The sequence below is a fragment of the Pyxicephalus adspersus genome, chromosome 5, assembly GCF_032062135.1.
Source record: "Pyxicephalus adspersus chromosome 5, UCB_Pads_2.0, whole genome shotgun sequence".
In the NCBI taxonomy this organism is placed as follows: domain Eukaryota; kingdom Metazoa; phylum Chordata; class Amphibia; order Anura; family Pyxicephalidae; genus Pyxicephalus; species Pyxicephalus adspersus.
Genome location: NC_092862.1, coordinates 93622473 through 93642214, shown reverse-complemented (window position 1 = coordinate 93642214; position 19742 = coordinate 93622473). Strand labels below are relative to the sequence as shown.

General features: G+C 36.2%; 1 protein-coding gene across 2 annotated transcripts in view; it reads right to left on the bottom strand.

The window, feature by feature from the left end:
• Window positions 1-1000: 1000 nt before the first annotated feature.
• The window catches only part of AVL9 (AVL9 cell migration associated), a 43686-nt gene continuing 24944 nt past the window's right edge, over window positions 1001-19742 (bottom strand). For both annotated transcript variants that reach the window (XM_072412151.1, XM_072412150.1), the window contains exons 13-17: window positions 11746-11965; window positions 10591-10708; window positions 9700-9753; window positions 9486-9574; window positions 1001-6770 (exon numbers count right to left, since the gene is read on the bottom strand). In XM_072412151.1, coding sequence (XP_072268252.1) covers window positions 6664-6770; window positions 9486-9574; window positions 9700-9753; window positions 10591-10708; window positions 11746-11965 — 588 coding nt within the window. In that variant the 3' untranslated portion in view covers window positions 1001-6663. The remainder of the gene's footprint in view (window positions 6771-9485; window positions 9575-9699; window positions 9754-10590; window positions 10709-11745; window positions 11966-19742) is intronic.

The window sequence follows — 19742 nt, the reverse complement described above, 5'->3', positions numbered from 1 at the left end:
TCTCTGGAGAAGAAACGTTTAAGGGGGGATATGATTACCCTAAAAAAAATATATAAACGGTCCATATAGAGAACTCGCTTCCCAATTATTCACTTTGAGATCATTACAAAGAACAAGTAAAAAAATAACAGTGACTTTTGATCCAAGGAAAACATCCGATTGCCTCATGGAACCAGGAAGGATTTTTTTCCTCGTGTTGAAGCAAATTGTACCACGGTTTTTTTTTTTGCATTTCTCTGGACCAACTATGTCCATATGATTTTATATCTGGCATATGTTTATTTCCCTAGTGGTTTAGCTTGATTGACTTATGCCTTTTTTCAACCTGACCTACTATTTAATCAATCGAATTGAATCAGATTGAAAATCTAATGAAAGAGTTCATATAAGAAGCAGACAAGATTTGAAGACAGTTTGTGTGGAAGAATGAACCAAAATCAGAGCTGAGCAATGCATGAGACTAATTTCTTCATACAGGAGGCGTCTTAAAGATGTCTTCACCAAAAAAGGCTTTTCTACCATTACACTGTAATAAATACATTGCAGTAAGCATGTTCAGTATTTATTCCCTGTGCCATTCAACTATTACACATAACCTAATTTCTGGACGTATTTGTTTTGATTTCTTTGTATGTGTGGATTGCTAACAACATCTGGTGTAAATTTTATATCAAAAGCCCCATTGGAAATATATTTATTGAAAAAGACATTGATGTGTTCAAGATACATTTTCCCCACTGTATTTATCTTTTACATTTATTGCAACAATATGACACAGTGATAATGAAAAACTTGTGAATAAAGTTTTATGTTTTCATAAGAAATTATAAAAAATGAATAGGGGCACCTTTTTGATAAAATTGGTCTACACACAACAGATAAGCAGATTTAGTTTATTTTTGTGCCTGTGACATATTTACAAACACCTGGACAGGTCAAAATTATGGGGAGTCTACGCAGAAGATATGCAGAATGCAAAAATTAAAATGAAGACAAGGAATTAAGCATTAACTGTGTTTAATTCTCCAGTTTGTGCAGTTTACAATATTTTCAGAACATCAAACTGCTACATTTCAGAAGTTACTTTTCTTTTGAAAAAAAAAAACAGAACTTGTCATAAAACTGGCTTACATTAAACTTTCCTACTCTCTATACATCTGAAATATCATAGAATAGATATCAGAAACTTCAAAAGTGGAGATGCAGATATCACAACTAATACAGAACAGCCTTTTAACTACACAATAATATTATTCCAGCTCACTTTTCTTAAAATATTAAACTATATACACATCTCAACATAATCCATACATATACAGAATAAAACATTAGAACAAAAATATGTGCAACTCATTCTAGAATTGTATAGCTACTGGAATTAATGTGAATTTATCTGTCCAAGCTGTTTCTTGACTTATAGTAAACAGCCAGCAATCTGCAAATCAGACTCCTCTCCCTCATTATACATATTCTGTACTAAGAGGTAGAGCTTGGAGGTCAAACAATTGTCTCAGTTTCCACAGGTTTAGCTGTACAATATGTATTTATACTTTTACTGTTATTACCATCAAACTAAATATAAATTATAGTTTATATATATATATATATATTTACAATTGTGTTCCGGTGCTTGTCTGTCTGAATTTAATGTGGACTTTAACAGTTAACATCTACCCAAGAATACTATGTCTAAAAATGTACCTTTTTCCATATTAACTAACCACGGTTTAATTAATCTTGAAGAAAGACAAGGCCATCTTGCAGCTTTATTTTACTGTCTCAGCTTGAGTCGGTAGTTTTTCAAATATTTTCATGCAAAGGTATTGGTTCAGGGTCTACTACCCCTATAAGTGCATCTGATGAGATCTGTGGATTAATGAGGGTACCAAATCTCAATGGCTTTTCAAAGTCTAAAAAATGAGATTCTGGGGACTCATTTTTCCAAAGTACGGTGGTATCTCGGTATAAGTCCGCTTTGGAATAAGTCCAACTTGTTATAAATCTTGTTTGGACATAAAACATTTTCCTTGGTATACAACCTTTGTGCTAGAACTTGTATGGGTCAAAATGAGTCATAACACGGCACACTACCCTTATTTACCTCTCTCGAGACAAAGCCACGACTGCCCACGAGCATCAGAACGCCAGTTGCTACCATTCAGTGAACAGCCCGTGCTATAACTTTCTGTGAATTACATAACATCTCCTCCTCCTCCCTTCTCAGCATCATCCTAGTGGGCACGCGACTCTTCTCAGCAAGGTAAAGTAAGGTTACATTTTCATTTATTTTGTCTAATTGCTTTTGTATTTATGTATTTTAGTATTAGGAAGTGTTTAAATATTTTATACACTCCCATCAATGTATAATATGCCAATAACAATTGGATTTTTTTTCATGGGAAGGATCAATCATTTTCCTTTTATTTCTTATAGGAAAAATTTGTCTGGTAAGAATCCAGTTTGGTATAAGTCCAAGGATCTGGAACGGATTAAGGATTTATACCAAGGTACCACTGCATCTCAAAAATAATCACACACTGCATTGCAGAGAATGGTAGTCGGGTATCTATTCCAAGTTTCTTTTGCTCAAATGACGACCATGCACTTTAGCGCAAGCTCAGCTTTAAAGAATAGGATATATATAATTTTTGTATGTGGATGAAAATAAACACACAACTGTAAAAACACAAAATTGAAAACAAAAACCAATGATGTATACAAAAATTAAAAAAAAAAATCTAAAAAAATTGTATACCAACTGAAATGTCAGTGGAAACTAACACTCACAAATGTAGCAGCAGTTTCAGAAAAGAAATTGATCATTCTTAGTGGAAAACAGACAAAGCATATAAATACATACAGGTAGGTTCCTATTCACAGGAACTAAAAAGAAAACAGTATTTTTCAAACAGGAAGAAAACATGATTCATGCTGTAGGAATGAGGACCTGGTAATATTTATCTACATAACTAGTGTAGACTAATAATGGTTTGCAACAGGTGATGTACAATCAGTTTGTGTTTGAAAACGCAAACCAGTGTATGCATAGCGATTATATTTTATTTTATATAAATTCTTACTTCTGTCTTTCATTTCTTGTGCTTTGAAAGTTGTCTTCACAGACCCAGGATAAACATTGTTTTGCTTACATGCTGCTTGCACTGTAAGGCTATGTTCAGACTGGCAAGTAAGGTCCAGTGCAATTACCACTACCTCATGTCACTGAACAGCTGCCTTGGGGAAGACACTAAAGAGAGCTTCTACCTACGGCAGCTCCACAGAGAATTATTGGGGGTGGCAGTGAGCGGTTCAGTATCCCTCACGGTCATTTGCGGCCAAATCTGCAGATGCATGAAGCAGGTCTGAACCTAAACTAACTAGCCCAAGTAAACAAGGAAGGCCATCTACACATTTAATTCAATATCTTCAAAGAGACAAATCGTCCTTGCATTGCACTTTTGTAATGCTTGCAAAAAGGATCTAAATTTTTATCATAAAGATTGGGGTAGAAATATGCTAACTTAAATTAGAAAGGAGCAGGTGGTAATTGGGTGAAGCAAAGAATTCCTGATGTATGGCTGCAGGCAATGGACCCTAAATTAAATCAGTATTTAGAGCAAATACATTTTTGTTATTCACATTGAGTTCAACTTAAATGCAGACATGACTGAATAAAAGCAAAGCACTGTTATGGATCTGTGATGACAGTTCTCAAAACACAAAGAAAAGAGAATGTATTAGTTTGTATATCTAAAGCTTTTTAATATATGTATCTAAAAGTCCATTTACAGTAATAATTATGTTGAATCTGCAATATTCAAATTTGTACACACATCAGTGATGCAATCAGCAAATTATTAACACACATCAAATTTGCCAGAGGTATTGAAATCACAAAATATTTAAAAATATATTTTTACCTTTGGAACTTCTGGTTGTAAAGCTGTGGACTTATGAGGAGAAATGGTTTAAAAAAACTGTAAACCTGTGTAACTGCACAGTAATTACAGTAATACTACAAAGCAAAAATTAGAAAATTACATCTATTAATGTTGCTACATTTATTGATAAAACCATAACTTTAGTAATGCCATTTACACCATTGGAGTTTTTACTGTATAAAGTTATTGTTTTGGCTACAGATTTGTAATTCTCTATAGTCATGTTTTATTCCAGCCAAACTTGGCAGACAATATATCCATATATAAACAAACATCTTTTATTTGCTTTCTTTTGCTAAATTGCTCTGCTAAATTTACCAGTAAAAAGTTTTTGTTATGTCTTTCCAAAAAATCCTGTAAACGGAGCTCTCACAATGCACAAGATGAGAGAGGAGTGATTTGTGTTTTTTGCAATGCATCAGAAATGAGAAGTACTGACAAAATGCACTTTCTGAATTTAGAGCCAAATATTTGCATTAAAAAGAGGAAAGTAGGATCACACTATATTTCTGACTCATCACTCCTTAATTTACAGAGAAATATTTTTATATATTCTACAAGAAAATGTTTTTGTCATAGCAAATGATAAATGCTCTGGTACAGCCTGTGTGCCTCCTATTGCTGGCTCTCCTTGTCCCAGTCTAAGTGTTGCTTTATGGAATATCAATATCAAGACAGGTTTTAGGTTGAAATGTAATTGAATTTTTAAAGCACAACTGAGGGTAAGTGGGACAAAGATTACCATTAATTAATTTCAAAAGAAATTTCTAACAAGATGTTTATTTCCCTTACCTATGTACTTCTTTTAATTTTATTCTAACAAAAAGTACCTGTACAAGCAGGTAAAATGCATGCCATATAAAATATGACAAACCTGCAGCTAATGACATACTTTTATGTTTGCTTCCACCATCCCAGGTCAACTAAAGGACCCAATGTGTATAGCCATTCAAATAGCCAAGAACTATACAATATTAATGTATATAACTGCTTCTCTGCAAACTAGCATGGGCTGTAAAGCTGCTGAAAGGTGAGGCCTTGCACACTAAATCCTACAAGGTAAAAAAAAGCATAACATTTTCACTGCACATATGTGGTGTCAAACAGGGTGGACAGATCTAGGGCACATACATTTTTAGAAAGCTTTGTTGGAATGTTTAAACATACCAGTCAGAGAACATGTCACAGTTACAAGTGCTAAAAGGTAAAATAAATATATATACCAGAAAACAAATGTCGATCTCATGCATGTGCAGTGGGATCAGCATTATTTTTCCCCATAAGGCTATAAGGCTAGGTCACCCGATATTGCACCTGCACAGTGCGAGATAGGGTGATATACCCAGAAGAAGGCTGAATATGGCGGCCCCCAGAACGAAGGAGAATTCCAGGATGGCCCAGGTCCAAATTAAGGACTTTCCCAGTAAGATTGAAGGATCTGCTTAATTACTGCTGAATTGCTGAAGGTAAGTGTGATTTAAAGTTCCGCTTTAAGTAAAGTAGGTTAAAAAAAGGCAACAAACACTAATCAAGCTACTGAACTAAACTGCTAGAGTAAAAGTGCAAAGCATGCTATTCTTCAGTCTCAGCTGTGCAAAATGACCAAATATGAAAACAATTTCCAATGTATACCCCCCCCAAGGGTGTAACTGGCACAATGGGATCACTTTCACACCAGCAAGTTAGGAAAGCGCTATCAAGCCTCTGAAAAGCTCTAGTCAGAGCTTACATAGGGCTGAAGGCTATCTTCATAGCCCCACTGTGATACCACCATTCCTATTGTCACAGAGGGAGCAAGTCACATGATCCTTGATAACAGCATATCATTTTTTCACTCCAATGTCTAAATAGAGTGACATGAAAGTAAAAGCAAGGTGAGTATTGTCTGCCGAGGGAAACAAAATTAAAATTAACCTGTTGATTTGACCTGCATGGAAAACATGGGAATATGTTGCAATAAGGGGTTTCTTTTGGGGGATATACTGACAATTTAACCTTTTATTGTCATACTGATAGTAAGTAGCCATGAAAATAAAACACAACATGAGTAGGAAACGAATAGAAATTCTGACTTGACCATAATAGTGAATCAATATAAAAAACAGAGAATAACTTCAATTTGGATCAACTTTGGTTAAATCACAACAAATGTTGATATTCAACCCTCAGGATGTTCAGCATTTTCCACTTTGTAGAATGAAAACAAATCAGCAGGACACTACTTGAACAGGATTTGCAACATACAAACCTTCCTCCAAGAGAATGGCATGTAGCTGTATAGCAAATGTCAAATAACCAGTTCTGTAACAAGATACAAATGGTTTGAAGTCTTTTGTACAATCACTTTTAAAGCCTGCTTTGCATATTTAAAAAAAATTCTCTCCCCTCTGCGCCTAACTCATGCCACAGTCTGCTTAGCTACCATTCCAAGCAAGTCATGCTGTACATTTTGTATTCTATTGAACAACATATTTTGAGCTAGTGTGAAAGTGTAAAAATAAATTAGGTTGATTTATGCACCAAAGTATAAGAACATATACAATGTTAACTATACAACTTCATTTACCATTACTATTCTAATTTTAGAATGTGTTTTTAGGTGAAACAACCAGTACAGTTCATTTGCTTTTAAGACAAGACTGGTCAAAAACAGACAAAATCTGTTATAGAGATCAGGAAAAATTAAGAGAAAGGAGATGGTCATGAACAACAAATCCAATTTTCACTGCTTCTCTTCCTGGAGTTCCTGGGTTGCCAGCTGAGAGAATGTTGAAAGCCAAGAGGACATGGCTGATTTTGCACTGATGAGAGCTCCTCCCACAGACTGACCTGGACAAAATCACAGAGATTTGGTGAAAGTTGAACTTTAATTTAAAAAGTATCTGCCAGCATCTTATCTAATATAAAGGATTGTCATCTTTCTGTCTACAATCTTATTTATAATTAAAGCTAAACTGCACGTGTGAAACAATGGATTGCTGGAGGTTAAAGGTATAATTCTGCTTTATGTTTCAAGCTTGATATACACACTGGAAGCAAAAATACTCAGGACCTGTGCATTATGGAGGCATCATTCATTTAAAAAAAAAAAAAACAGCAATTTGTTTATTAATTTTTATAAAAATTACCACTGTGTACATAAAAAATAGTAAGGAGACTGGGTCTACCATTTATTTATTTATTTTTGGAACATTAGGAAGGGATAGAAACCCTATTATTAATAATTGTGTTCCAGTTTCCCCCCACATTTTCTGCACAGGAAATCAATGCAAATCTCTCTAGTCAGCACATAGACTACATTGTATAAAATGTTCTTAAGTCTATGGCAAAAGGTTATAAATGCCATAACAGAATAATACTGTCGGTGACATCCTGTCGTGGTGACAGTCTATTCTCTTTATTTACTGCTGCTATCACAAGCTATCAAAAAGACAAGACGTCAGGAGACAAGTGACATAAAAAAAAACAATATACCTTTACCCAATTTCAATTCAATATAATGCATTGTTTGTAATCAGTTCCATACCATACAAATGATCAGTAAACTAGAATAGTAAATATAAAAATGTAAAATACATATGATTTTAAAAATATTTAGGGGTAATTTAAAATGATGGATTTCATACATCTCAGATAGAAAAATGATATAGAGAGTTCAGTATCAAACAAAACTAGGTTTTCAAAAATGTATGGACTAGGGGTGGGAGAAATAATCCTAAAATTCTAGATTAGGAAAAGTCACAAATCTGTACACCTGTACACTTCTTAAAATCTAAAACGTTAAGGTTTAGTATGACAACTAGGAAACTAGTAGTCACAGACAGTCAGCAGCGGCAGCAGCATTTTTTTTTAATTTATTTATCATTATAAGATTTATTTATATTAGTTATCTTCCCACTAATGAATACATTTCTTAACTTTAACAGAATTTAGTCAGCATTTTTCTTTGTGATGCATAGGAAAAGTGCATGTTGCAGCTCTGTCACTTTGGTCTTTGCATGTACTAAAAGGTGCTCCTTTCACTACATGCAATAAAAACGAAGTGGGCAATATTTCATTTGTCAACAGTGCCCCTTTCATGCAGAGAAAGTGTCTGTGACTGAGGGAAAGCCGGTTATGTGATTTTGCAAGTCACAAGGATTACTTTTTTTTCCCTGCATGAACATACCATTGTTTTTTTTTTTTTAAACTGAATTTTTATTGAACATTTCCACATACAAAGACAACCAGGCTTATACAGCAAAACATCTCGTAAACACAGCTTACAGGGTGATAGGTACATCAGATAATGGTGCATAAAACTCTGGCGTAAGTAACAGTAAAAAACAGTGGCCGTACTGTACTGGCCTATCAAACCCCATAGACTATAAAAATACGGAAACATCAGATAAATAAACAACAGAAAACAAGAAATGAGTCAAAGAAAAAACAAAGCTAAGCCGGGGAATAGGAGGGGGGGAGGAGTGGGGGATACAAACAAAGGTGAATAGGAAGCACAGTGGCGTCTGGAACCAGTGACATATTAACCCCCCTAGCGTTCTAATTCTGTAATTTTTTGATGCAAAAAGTGATCCTATTTTTTTTGCATAGAAATTTTTGTTTATATTGTGGGCTTGTAATTCTTAGGATTAACTCCCAGGTATGATAATTATATTTATTTATTATATTAAACCTGTAGACTGGTATAGTAGGCATCCCAAGGTTCCCATATCTGTTCAAATTTCGCAGCCCTGTTTCGGAGGAGGGCAGTGAGGTACTCCATCAGGCGTATGTCTTGAATACGAGCATACAAATCCTCCATAGAGGGGGGCAGTCTGGATTTCCATTTGGTGGAGATTAGAGTACGAGCAGCCACTAAAAAATGTGTAATAAGCTGACGGGCGGACATGGGGAGGTCCATAAGGGGCAATCCCAGCAAGTGGTGGAGCAGGTCAAGGGGAAATCGTTGCTGAGTCACGTCCCCAATTAGTGCATTGATTCTCCCCCAATAGCCCTGAATAAGGGGACAGGACCAAAAAATAGGTTCCAGAGTCCCATAATGGGACCTGCAGCGCCAGCAAGCCGGATCTACCTCTGGAAACAGGCGGTGTAACACCGCCAGCGTACGATACCAGCGCAACAATAATGGGACCCGCAGTGCCAGCAAGCCGGATCTACCTCCGGAAACAGGCGGTGTAACACCGCCGGCGTACGATACCAGCGGAACAAAATCTTGTAAAGATTTTCTTTATAAAGCGTACATATTGAGCTTTTATTTGTTGCTTCCCACAGTGTGGACCATGTATCCTGCTCCAGGGCACCGCCCAAAATACTCTCCTAGGTACTCATGTATACAAATTTACCAGATACCTCCCTTGCCGATTCCTGCAGAAGGCCATAAATGGAGGAAATGAGGCCCTTAGAAAATGGACCTTCAATGCAAATACTCTCAAAAGAAGTTATTTCAGTGAATCTGGGCACAGAGTGGAGTGATTGTAACATACCATTGTTTTTATTTGCTCAAGCACATTTAGAAACATTTTAGATATTTCTTATTAGTCTTACCTACAGCTTTACCAGTCTGCATCACATTGCGGCTAGTGGTGACAACAGCATTGCCTATCTTCTTGCCCCTCTCGCTGCTCTGTACAGAACTTTAAAAGAAGATCATGTTATGTGGTACTAGTCATAATATTTATCAAGTGTCAGTCATTTTAAGGACCATATAAAGGTAGACAGAATAATTAAAATATGTGTGCCAAAAAATTTTGATACTTACTGTGAAAGTCTTAACTTCACATCTGATACACTGTAATGACCTTGGAATGGATGGCTGGAATTGGCAATACATAAAATATTTATAGTACATTATATTGTACACCCATACTGACTAGCAATTTATTTGAATGTAACACCATGCAAAAAATGTACTTTTTCTACTTTGGTAACTTATTAAAAAAAAAAAAAAAACAATAAACAGTTAAATAGAAGTACATTTTAGAAAAGTATTTTTTTACTTGTCAGGTTGCATTAGCTCACATAATTTCAGACACTGTTTAATTTATTTGCAGATCTAAGAGATGAGTTTTCATCTGCAAATTAAAGAATTACTACTTTGCATATCGCAATCTATAGTCACTGGGTCCTGGACAGTAGCAGCTTTTGGAACTGTTGTACTTAAACAGCAATCCTAGTTGTCATTTTGACAGCTAGGAATTGCCAGTCTGAGTGTAAACAGACAGACATAACCAAATCATGTTAGTTAAAGTCCCAGACAACAAATATAATAACAAAATAAAGCAAAAAAAAAAAAGAAGTTGTTAATATAAATATCCTCCTTCCCAAGCTAAAGACTTAAGCCGCATACACACGTGCAATAATAGTCGTTGGAAAGTATCTTTCACAATAATTTCCAACGACTAGCACTGCACGATGCATATGAATGAGTGCCGTACATACAACACCGAGAGGGAGAGTGACGGAGCGGCACCCTGCTGCACGCTCTTCCCCTTCCCTTGCATTAGGATCGTTAGTGCGTTGTGTTGTACACAAGCCAGATTCTCGTCTGATATCGGCCCTGGGCCGATTATCAGGCGGGAACCGTTGGACATGTGTACATAGCTTAACATGATAGACTAAAACCTATCCTACTGTGGCGATATTTGTTTACCTTGGAGACACTTCAGCAAGAGCAGGATGTTTGTTGCTATTCCACACTCTAAAGTTGTGTGTAATTTTCCACATTCCTACAAAGGCAGATCCGTAATCTGACAGAATCTTCTCATTGTCTGGAGAAAAAAAAAGTGACCACACAATAAAATATTTTTTTTTTAAATTGAATGTGTATCTAAGCCCAAAAGCTCAAAACAAAATTAAAAAAAAAAAAGGAAAAAAGTTATATTACATTCACCAATACTTAGATGAGGTACAGGAATTTATTTATTTATTTATTTATTTTTTTTACATATATCCGTTAACACACTTCCTTTGAAGCCATAGTTGCCAAGCAAAGTGGCTTTTAAACATCTCCGTGTTTGTCACGATGGAGAATGAGAAATTTAATGTACAGCGCTGCGTAATATGTTGGCGCTATATAAATCCTGTTTAATAATAATAATAATAATAATAATTTGGTAATTAACAGAACAAAGATCTGTTCAATGCAGTTCCCAGGAAGTGACAAGGAAATTGCATTTTTGCATGGTCAGCATATATTTTCTGTATTTGCTGAAAATGTTCCTGGCTTAAAAGAAAATAGAGTCGCTACATCTAAGAACTGGTAAACTCTATTATTTTACATTTGTGTTTTGAGATTTAGGTATGGTCCAATATTTTTAACCTAATTAAGTATAACTGCACTTATAAAGTGAAGTACAGATATTTAATTCCCCCACCCCCACCCCACCTAGCTGTACCCTAAAAATTGTAAATGGTTATCTATATTAACCTTAAAGGAAAAAGCACTTTATAAGGTAAAGGTGAGCCAAAAGGTATAAAAGGGCTATTTCTTTAAACCACTACAAAAGTATGGTATGCTCAGCATACCCAGAGATAACCATTGCAAGCTTCTTTTGTATGCAAATGCTAACTGCTCAGTTGTCATTCCAACCTTCTTAATTTTATCCTTTATATCATTTTACCTAAAACAATTCCATTCACTGTCCGCTATACAATGATTGGTAATTATCCCTTGGTATTTAGGATCTCAATTTTAAATAATGCGTTGTACATATCTTGAGTTCTAAGTTAGATATTTTAGCTTTTCTTAAACAAAACATATAAGAGGAATTGTCCTTGCACTACAGGGAACTTGCAGTTACTTTACCTGGTTGCATGGTTGCAGAGAGCAGAGAATGAAAGTAAAGTGCAAATTGTGCCCTGATCCATTCATCACCACCCTCCCAGCCTGTGCCATCCAGGAAAACATCATCCCGGTTTTCAGTGACATGTTTTACTAAGTGGTCAATGAAACGGAGGTCAGCTGTTGTTGGGTTTAACACTTTCCTCAGCTCTGGATCATGAATATTGATTCGTGCTTCTTCAACCTATGTGAAAACACATAAGGGTATAAATAAAAAAAAAGTCTTAAACTTCTTTAAAAAAAAAAAATAATAATACCATAACAACCAAAAATTTACGAGAAAAAGTTTGATAGACATATTGAATCCATTCATACAAACCTAAACGCACAATGTACAGAAAAAAACTTGAAGTGCATTTATAAAAGACTGATATGGGAGAACCTGGTAATCCATCAAACCTGGAAGGGATTTCTTAAGCATCATTTGCCATTATCTGGCAAATGCTTTTAATCCTAGACCAAATCAATTCCAGATTTGCTGGATCACCCAGGTTTCCCCATGGAAGTCAAACTTCTCCAGTGCTTTTAATAAATTAGGCCCATGTCCACTTCAACATTTATGCAGTTGTCACTAGGGCAGGAAAAGACAAAAAAAATCCCAGAATAAGGATACAAGTGACCACATAAATGGGATTACTACTAACATTTAGGTTTTCTCTGACTGTTTACAATAAAACAGGGCATCCAATGATTTGTATCTTGTAACTAGACATTTATAGCCAGCTGTCTAGATTTAGTATAGAGAGAGAGAGAGTATCTATGTAACTATTGATATGCAAATTATTTCTATTGCATGCATGTATATAAGGTAATATAGGCAAACCTCCAGCCTGGCTTCTTCTCATAGTATATCCCTAGGTAATTAAGACACGTGTCCATATAGGCATATATCCATCTACAAGAGCTAAAAAATACATGATCAGACTAGGCCACCTGTTTTCATCATGACCCTGTATGATCATGTGATCCAATTCTAATGCTCACCTGCCCAATAAAGGCGCTTTTGATGATGAACAGGGATTAGCATATGCATTCTTAGTCTTCCACTACATAGTAACCTGCAGTGCACTGCGTTTTTGGGCACATTTTTTCTTTTTTTCAGCAGCTTGTAGTTCAGTTCTTTTTGGCATCAGACAAGATAGGCTAGTCCATCCTGCCGCAAGCCCAATCATAGCTCTGTTGCTAATTGACCTTCCTTGCACCATTTTTGGTAGGTTATAACGACTGCATACCAGGAACATCCCAAATGATCTAGCATTTTGGAGATGCTCTGACAGAGCCGTCTAGCCATTGCAGTTTAGTCAGTCACATTCTCCCCCTACAATCTCATTACTACAGCATCATTAGAACATAAAACACTCTGCCCATCAAAATGGGCTTCCCTGCCCTGTTACACATTCCTGTCCACTTATCTAACATTCTGAACTTCAATTGGGGAATGGGGAGGTGTAAGAAACCAAAAATATAAGTACAAGTGGGGAACATCTGTGAATAACATCCCATAAAACTTCATCACTATGGTATCATTAGAAAATGAACTCTGCCCACTAAATTTTATTGAGGTTGAAATACTGGAAGGTTACAGTCGTGTAACAAGGAAGTGCATTTTGATGGACAGTTTTTTATTTATGTTGTAATGATGCCATGGTGATGAAAGGTGATCGCCACACGTGTCTCCCACTTCCACCTATATTTTTGTTTCCCTTCACCTCTTAATTCTGGAGAAATTGGGGTTTGAGGTAAGATGCAGACAGATATGTGTAACAGAGCAGGCAGCACATTTTGCTAGGTAGAGATTTATGTTCTCATGCCATAGTAATTACATTTTAGAAGGGTTTAACCACAAGTGTCCCCCACTTGCACCTACAGTTTCCTATGGCTCCACGTGTACCTTAAACATTTCAAGTAAATACATACAACGGTTTAGGAGATATATAGGTTTGAACACAGTGAGTTTTTATATCCCCATTTTATATCACATGCATGATGCTATTAAAGCATCTCCACATTTTTAACATTACATTAAAGAGTGACTTTCTCTGTTATGTAATGAAAAAATGTGCGTTTGTTTTTTGTTTTTACACTTTTGTGGAGAGGACCTCTGGCCTTCAGTCTTCACTTCCATTTCGGTAAAGATCGAAGGGGAAATCTGCAGCCTCCTGGGATATTTGTGTCACATATCCCAAAAGCACTGCTTGCTCCTTGTATGCATGCAGCTTCAGAGGCTTTCTTATAATGTAAAAAAAAAAAAAAAAAAAAAAAAGTGTTTAATCTAATGCATGCGCAGTGCAAGGCAGCACTGGATGTGCAAGTGAGCATCAGAGAGAAGGTGGAAGCTGAGCCAGCATGGGCCTGCTGGGCTAATTTTGTAAAAGAATCAAGTGAAAAAAAAATGTTTTCACAAAAGTTCACTTTAACTAAATATAGACACAGGAGCACATCTGAAGCCTGTTACCAATCCTAGGTGCCTAGCACTTACTGCCTGTTATCAATCCTAGGTGCCTAGCACTTACCGCCTGTTACCAATCCTAGGTGCCTAGCATTTACCGCCTGTTACCAATCCTAGGTGCCTAGCAGTTGCCAGAAGTCACTCTGAAGGGGTAAATGTTTTTTGCTGCTAATATGAGCTAAACCTAACTTGTTACACCACATTCATTATACTATTACACTACTACAAAGGATTACACTCTTAAAACTTAGAATACTAGTAAGTTGGGTCACAATACACGGCATAGGACAGTTGTGGCAAAATACATAGAATAGAAAATTTGGATATACTAACGGGGCAGGCATTACAAAGTTGTAACAAATCATTTGGAGAAGGTAGAACACTGAAACAATAAGAGGTTACTGGAAACCCATGGAATAAAACAACGGGGAGCAGTAAATTTGCTGTGTTTTGCCACACCCCCTTTTTTACCACCCAGCTAAAAAAAATTTCTGGGGAGAACACTGAATACGCACATAGTAATTAAACCCGGCGATAAGGGGGGCAATATCGGTGTTTTAAATAGAAACTAGTACGAACAAATGTGTTACAATATTCTTAACAATAAAGAATGGTACAAAGAAATTTCAGCATCAGTTATAACCACATACTATTCGGAATTCTACTCGATCATAAAAAAAGCCTTCATTGAAGGCATCATTGATTCAAAAATGAAAGCTTACCTATCTATCCAACACCCTAGAATTCCCACATTTTTTTCATTAGCCAAAATTCACAAAGATCTGTATATTCTCACGGGCAGACTGATAATATAGGGTATTGGTTCTATTACCACAAACGAAAGTAAACTTGTGGAAACTTATTTAAGACCAATTGTGTATCATCTACCATCAAATCTCAAAGATACTTTAGAACTTCTCTGATTTACCACAAACAAAAAGATCCCCCCCAACTCCTTTTTGGCTACAATTGATGTGGAAGCTTTGTACTTGAGCATCCCCCACCACTTGGGTACAAGCATTATTCACAAACATATTTCTAGACTCTATCCTGACAATACAGCCTTCAACAATTTTATAATTCAATTATTATAATACATTCTCACTTGAAATGTTTTGATGTTTAATACCAGACATTATCTAAAGATCCAAGTGTGGCGGTGGTGAGGAGATGCACCCCATCGTATGCAAACACATACCATGGTGACTAGGAGGAAAATTTGTTCTCAAATCCCAAATTAAGACCATACCATCACTGTCTCACAAATAGGAAACTTTACAGTGATGATGTTATCCTTTTTTGGACAGACACCTCCAGTTCCCTTGAAAACTTCTTTCTGTTGCTACAACATAACTCTTACAACTTATACACTAGATAGAAGTAACTCAACCACCCTCTTTTGCAAAGACACTGCTGGGAATACTGTTCTTCATGCCGAGGATGCTCACCCCCGGCCACTGAAGAACAGTATTCTCTACAGTCAATACCTAAGAATTAAAAGAAATTGTACCAATTGCACTGATTTTGAACAGAAAGCCAAGGCGCTTATGAATAGATTAATCTCTCGGGGTTACAGCAAAAATATTCTTAAAAAAGCTTATACCAATGACCTTCTTTTTCATAAATCAACCCCCACTCAGGAGAATGCTTTGAGAATTATTACCAACTTCTGCAGAAAAAAATAGCTAAAAGAAACATTCTCTCAAAATATTGGTATATATTACTAGCTGACCCATCCACCAACAAATTCCTATCCCCTTTTCTGCCACCACCTATAGGAAATCACAAGCATTGAAGGATACCCTGACCTCTAGCCACTTCTCAACATCTATATCTTCTCAAACTAGTACATGTATCCCCGGTACCTTTAAATGCGGACACTGTCCACAATGTAATTTATGGAAACCTTTACATAGGTCAGACCAAGCGCGCATGGTGCAAACAGATATACGAACATATTTACACAATAAACTCTGGAAAAATTGTTACACCTTTAAGCTATCATGTAGGAATAATACACAATTTTGACAATTCTGTAATCACAATTTTAGCATTGGAACATGTCCCCCAAGATTATTGTGGTGGTGACATTGATAACAAACTTTTACAACTCGAATCCAAATGGATTTTTCAACTCAATGCCACTCAACCACCAGGACTTAATGATATATTCCTATTTAAACCTTTCCTATAGGACATTAATTGAATATTAGTACCGTACCACATCAGACAAATAGGATACAAATAACACCAGAGACATCCATGCATATTATGTTGTGTAAACCATAACAGAACATTGATTCTATTTGTTGTTAAAGATACCATACCAGAACGTCAATTCCATTTGTTGTTAAAATTATCTTATTTATATGTTGATTTATCTTTGACTATTTGCATGATGTAATCCCAAAATGATGCCAACATGTAAAATTTTGTACACTGGTAATAAAAAAACATTGAAGAGACATTTGGGGCTTTCTAGCCCTCTATTGTATACTCCCCTTACTAGTTCTTTTTTGCTACCTAATACCCTAATTATCCACCCTGCAGGGGACGGGAGCAGCCATGCTGAATGATTTCACAATGCGTGCTATTTTGGAGGTCTGGCAGTGCCCTTTTGACTGCTGCCATTCCCCCTGCCTTCTCCCCTGCCTGGGTCTGAAATTTTTCCTTTGGACCCAGTACCTGCAACTCTCCTAGGCTATATGCCTATGCAGGTAAGGGAGATAACTTCAGGGCAAGTACCCAGTTATTAATACATTTAACATCTCAAACTTTCAATTATTGATTACCCAATTAATCACCTAACTTACTTATTGCTCGTCTTCTTGATACTCCTCTACACTATTGCTCCCTCATTGATCAATATTTCATTCATATAGGATACCCAAGGGTTAATTGATTACACAATATACACAGGTTCAATTCCCCTTTAACTAGTATTTTCAACAGTGCTCCTTCGTTGAACAAGTCCCTGTTACAAGTAACATAACACTTCCCATAAAATCCTAGTATAACATGTTGAAAAACTATCCATTTTTTATATACATCTATATAGGCATGCTAGCATGTATGTAGGCATAAAAAACATGCCTCCTACTATGCTTAAGAATGATTTTTTTATCAGATGTTTCCCTTATCTAATAAGGGTGGAAGTTTGCTTTCCAGCTCTTGCTTTACATCCAGCGTGATTAGCTTGTACTTCTCATTTAGGGATGAGACGCCACCACATTCAAACCCTTTTGGAATGACTGCCGGGGTCTCGCCCTCTATCCCACTTAAACCACCAATGCTACATACTCTAAGTACCGTCTAAAACTTTTACTTATCCTGGATAGTTTATCCTATGGAGCATTACTAATCATCATCTACATATTAACCTGTGCCATGTCTGCACCCTAATAATGCTACTGAGTACGTGATTGGTAAAGTCATTATCCCTATACCACACTTTGTGCTTTTTTTTTTTTAACTAAACCCAACCGCCCCTCCCCCCTCCCCCTCCTTGCTGGGTTATTTGTAATATTTACAGGTTTCATACAGTGTCTCCCCTTATACCAATGAGAAAATCAGTAAGTAAGCTTACATTTCCCTATTATCTATAAATCTACATCTATTTGTCCACTTATTAGAGATCTATTCCCACTTTTTGAAAAACAATTATCTATTCATCAATTGGTACCCTAACAATTCACTCATAGTTCCCTGGTATATTTGTAAAACAATGTAAGCAACTTGGACATACCTGGAGGTGTGTTTTGTTTTTTTTTTGACTCCCAATATCATTTAATTACTAGCTAATTCTAGCTTATCTTTTCACTTCTTTTTTAGCTTACAATTCATAATATATTCAAACATTTCTGCTCTGCTCTGAAAGATCTTGATTTCTTTCAAAAAAGTAAGTAATCATTACCCTCCACTAATTTGCATACATTACTGTACTCGTTATATTGCACTAATTCTTCCACTTTTTATCTATTTTAGCCACTCTCTGTGGAGTACCCACATTTTTCAGCCTTTTCAATTTCTTCATTACCCTTCAAATCCCAATATCCAGACCCTCTTTTGGCTGTAATAAACCTATTATCATATATTTAGCCTAAGCATTATCTTGAACACAAACCTTCACTTCATTCTATATCTTTTCAACATCCTAAGAATGGAAACTAATTTGGTTACTTTATTTTTAGTCATCATCAAACTATAGCAGACCCAGTGCTGGCAACTCTAGATGTTACTGCTACCCCTAACAGTCGGGAGAGCAGCACATTTAGTAGAGGCGGGGAGGGAGATGCATGAAGGAAAAGACAAGTGGTATTCATAAGGGATTCTATGATCAGGAGGACGGATAGAAAAGTTTGTCGCCCAGATCCTTTCAACCAAATGGTTTCCTGTCTCCCTGGTGCTAGGGTTCGAGATGTGGTGGACCGAGTGGACAAATTACTGGGAGGGGCTGGACAGGACCCAGCTGTCTTGGTCTATGTTGCAACCAATGACAATATAGATGGAAGATGGAGGATCTTTAAAAATCAGTTTAAGGAACTAGGTTTCAAGTTGAAGAAAAGGTTATAATGTCTGGAATATGGCCTGTGCCATGCGCAACACAGGAAAGGCAGAAGCAGCTAAGACAGCTAAACACATAGCTTAAGTCCTGGAAAGGGTAGTGGGGTCTGTCTGTATGTGAGAAGTGATCTAAAAGTGAATGTGAAAGAAACTGCTGATGGAACAAGCAAGGAGGTTGAGGCATTATGGGTGGAGTTGAATGTGGGGTTGAATAACACACAAATAATTATTGGAGCCTGACCCCCAGTGCGAAGGAAGAAATAGAAAATCAACTACTAGCACAGATAGAAAAAGCAGCAAAAGGTGGAAGAGATTTCAACTACCCTGGCATTGACTGGAGTAATGGCACTACAGGAACAGCAAAAGGGAGAAAATTAGTGAATTTAATACAAGATATTTTTATGGTACCATTTATAAAAGGCCCAACTAGAAATGATCTGCTGGACCTAGTTCTTACTAACAAACAATGCAGAGCTTATACCAAATGTGCATATAAAAGAGAATCTGGGTAGCAGTGACCATAATGTGATTTCATTTAATGAAAGCTGTAAAGAGGAAGCAAAAACAGGAAAGATAAAAACCATTTAATTTTAAGAGAGCAAATTTTCCATTATTAAGGACATATCTCTGTGACTTGGACTGGGAGACTGTATTGACCTCAAAGAACACAGAACAGAAATAGGAATGTTTCAAGTCTGTTCTACAAAAGCAAACTGAAAATATATTCCAATGGGTAATAAGTTTAAGAGGCTAAAATTAAAACCTATGTGGCTCACAGCTGATGTTAAAAAAGCCATAAGGAAAAAATTTCCAAAAATATAAAAATGACGGATCACCTTCGTCATTTGAAAACTATAAAGAATATAACAAAAGATGCAAAAAGGAGATAAAATGCGCAAAAATTCAAAATCAAAGACAGATTGGAAAGGAAAGTAAGGCAAACACCCCA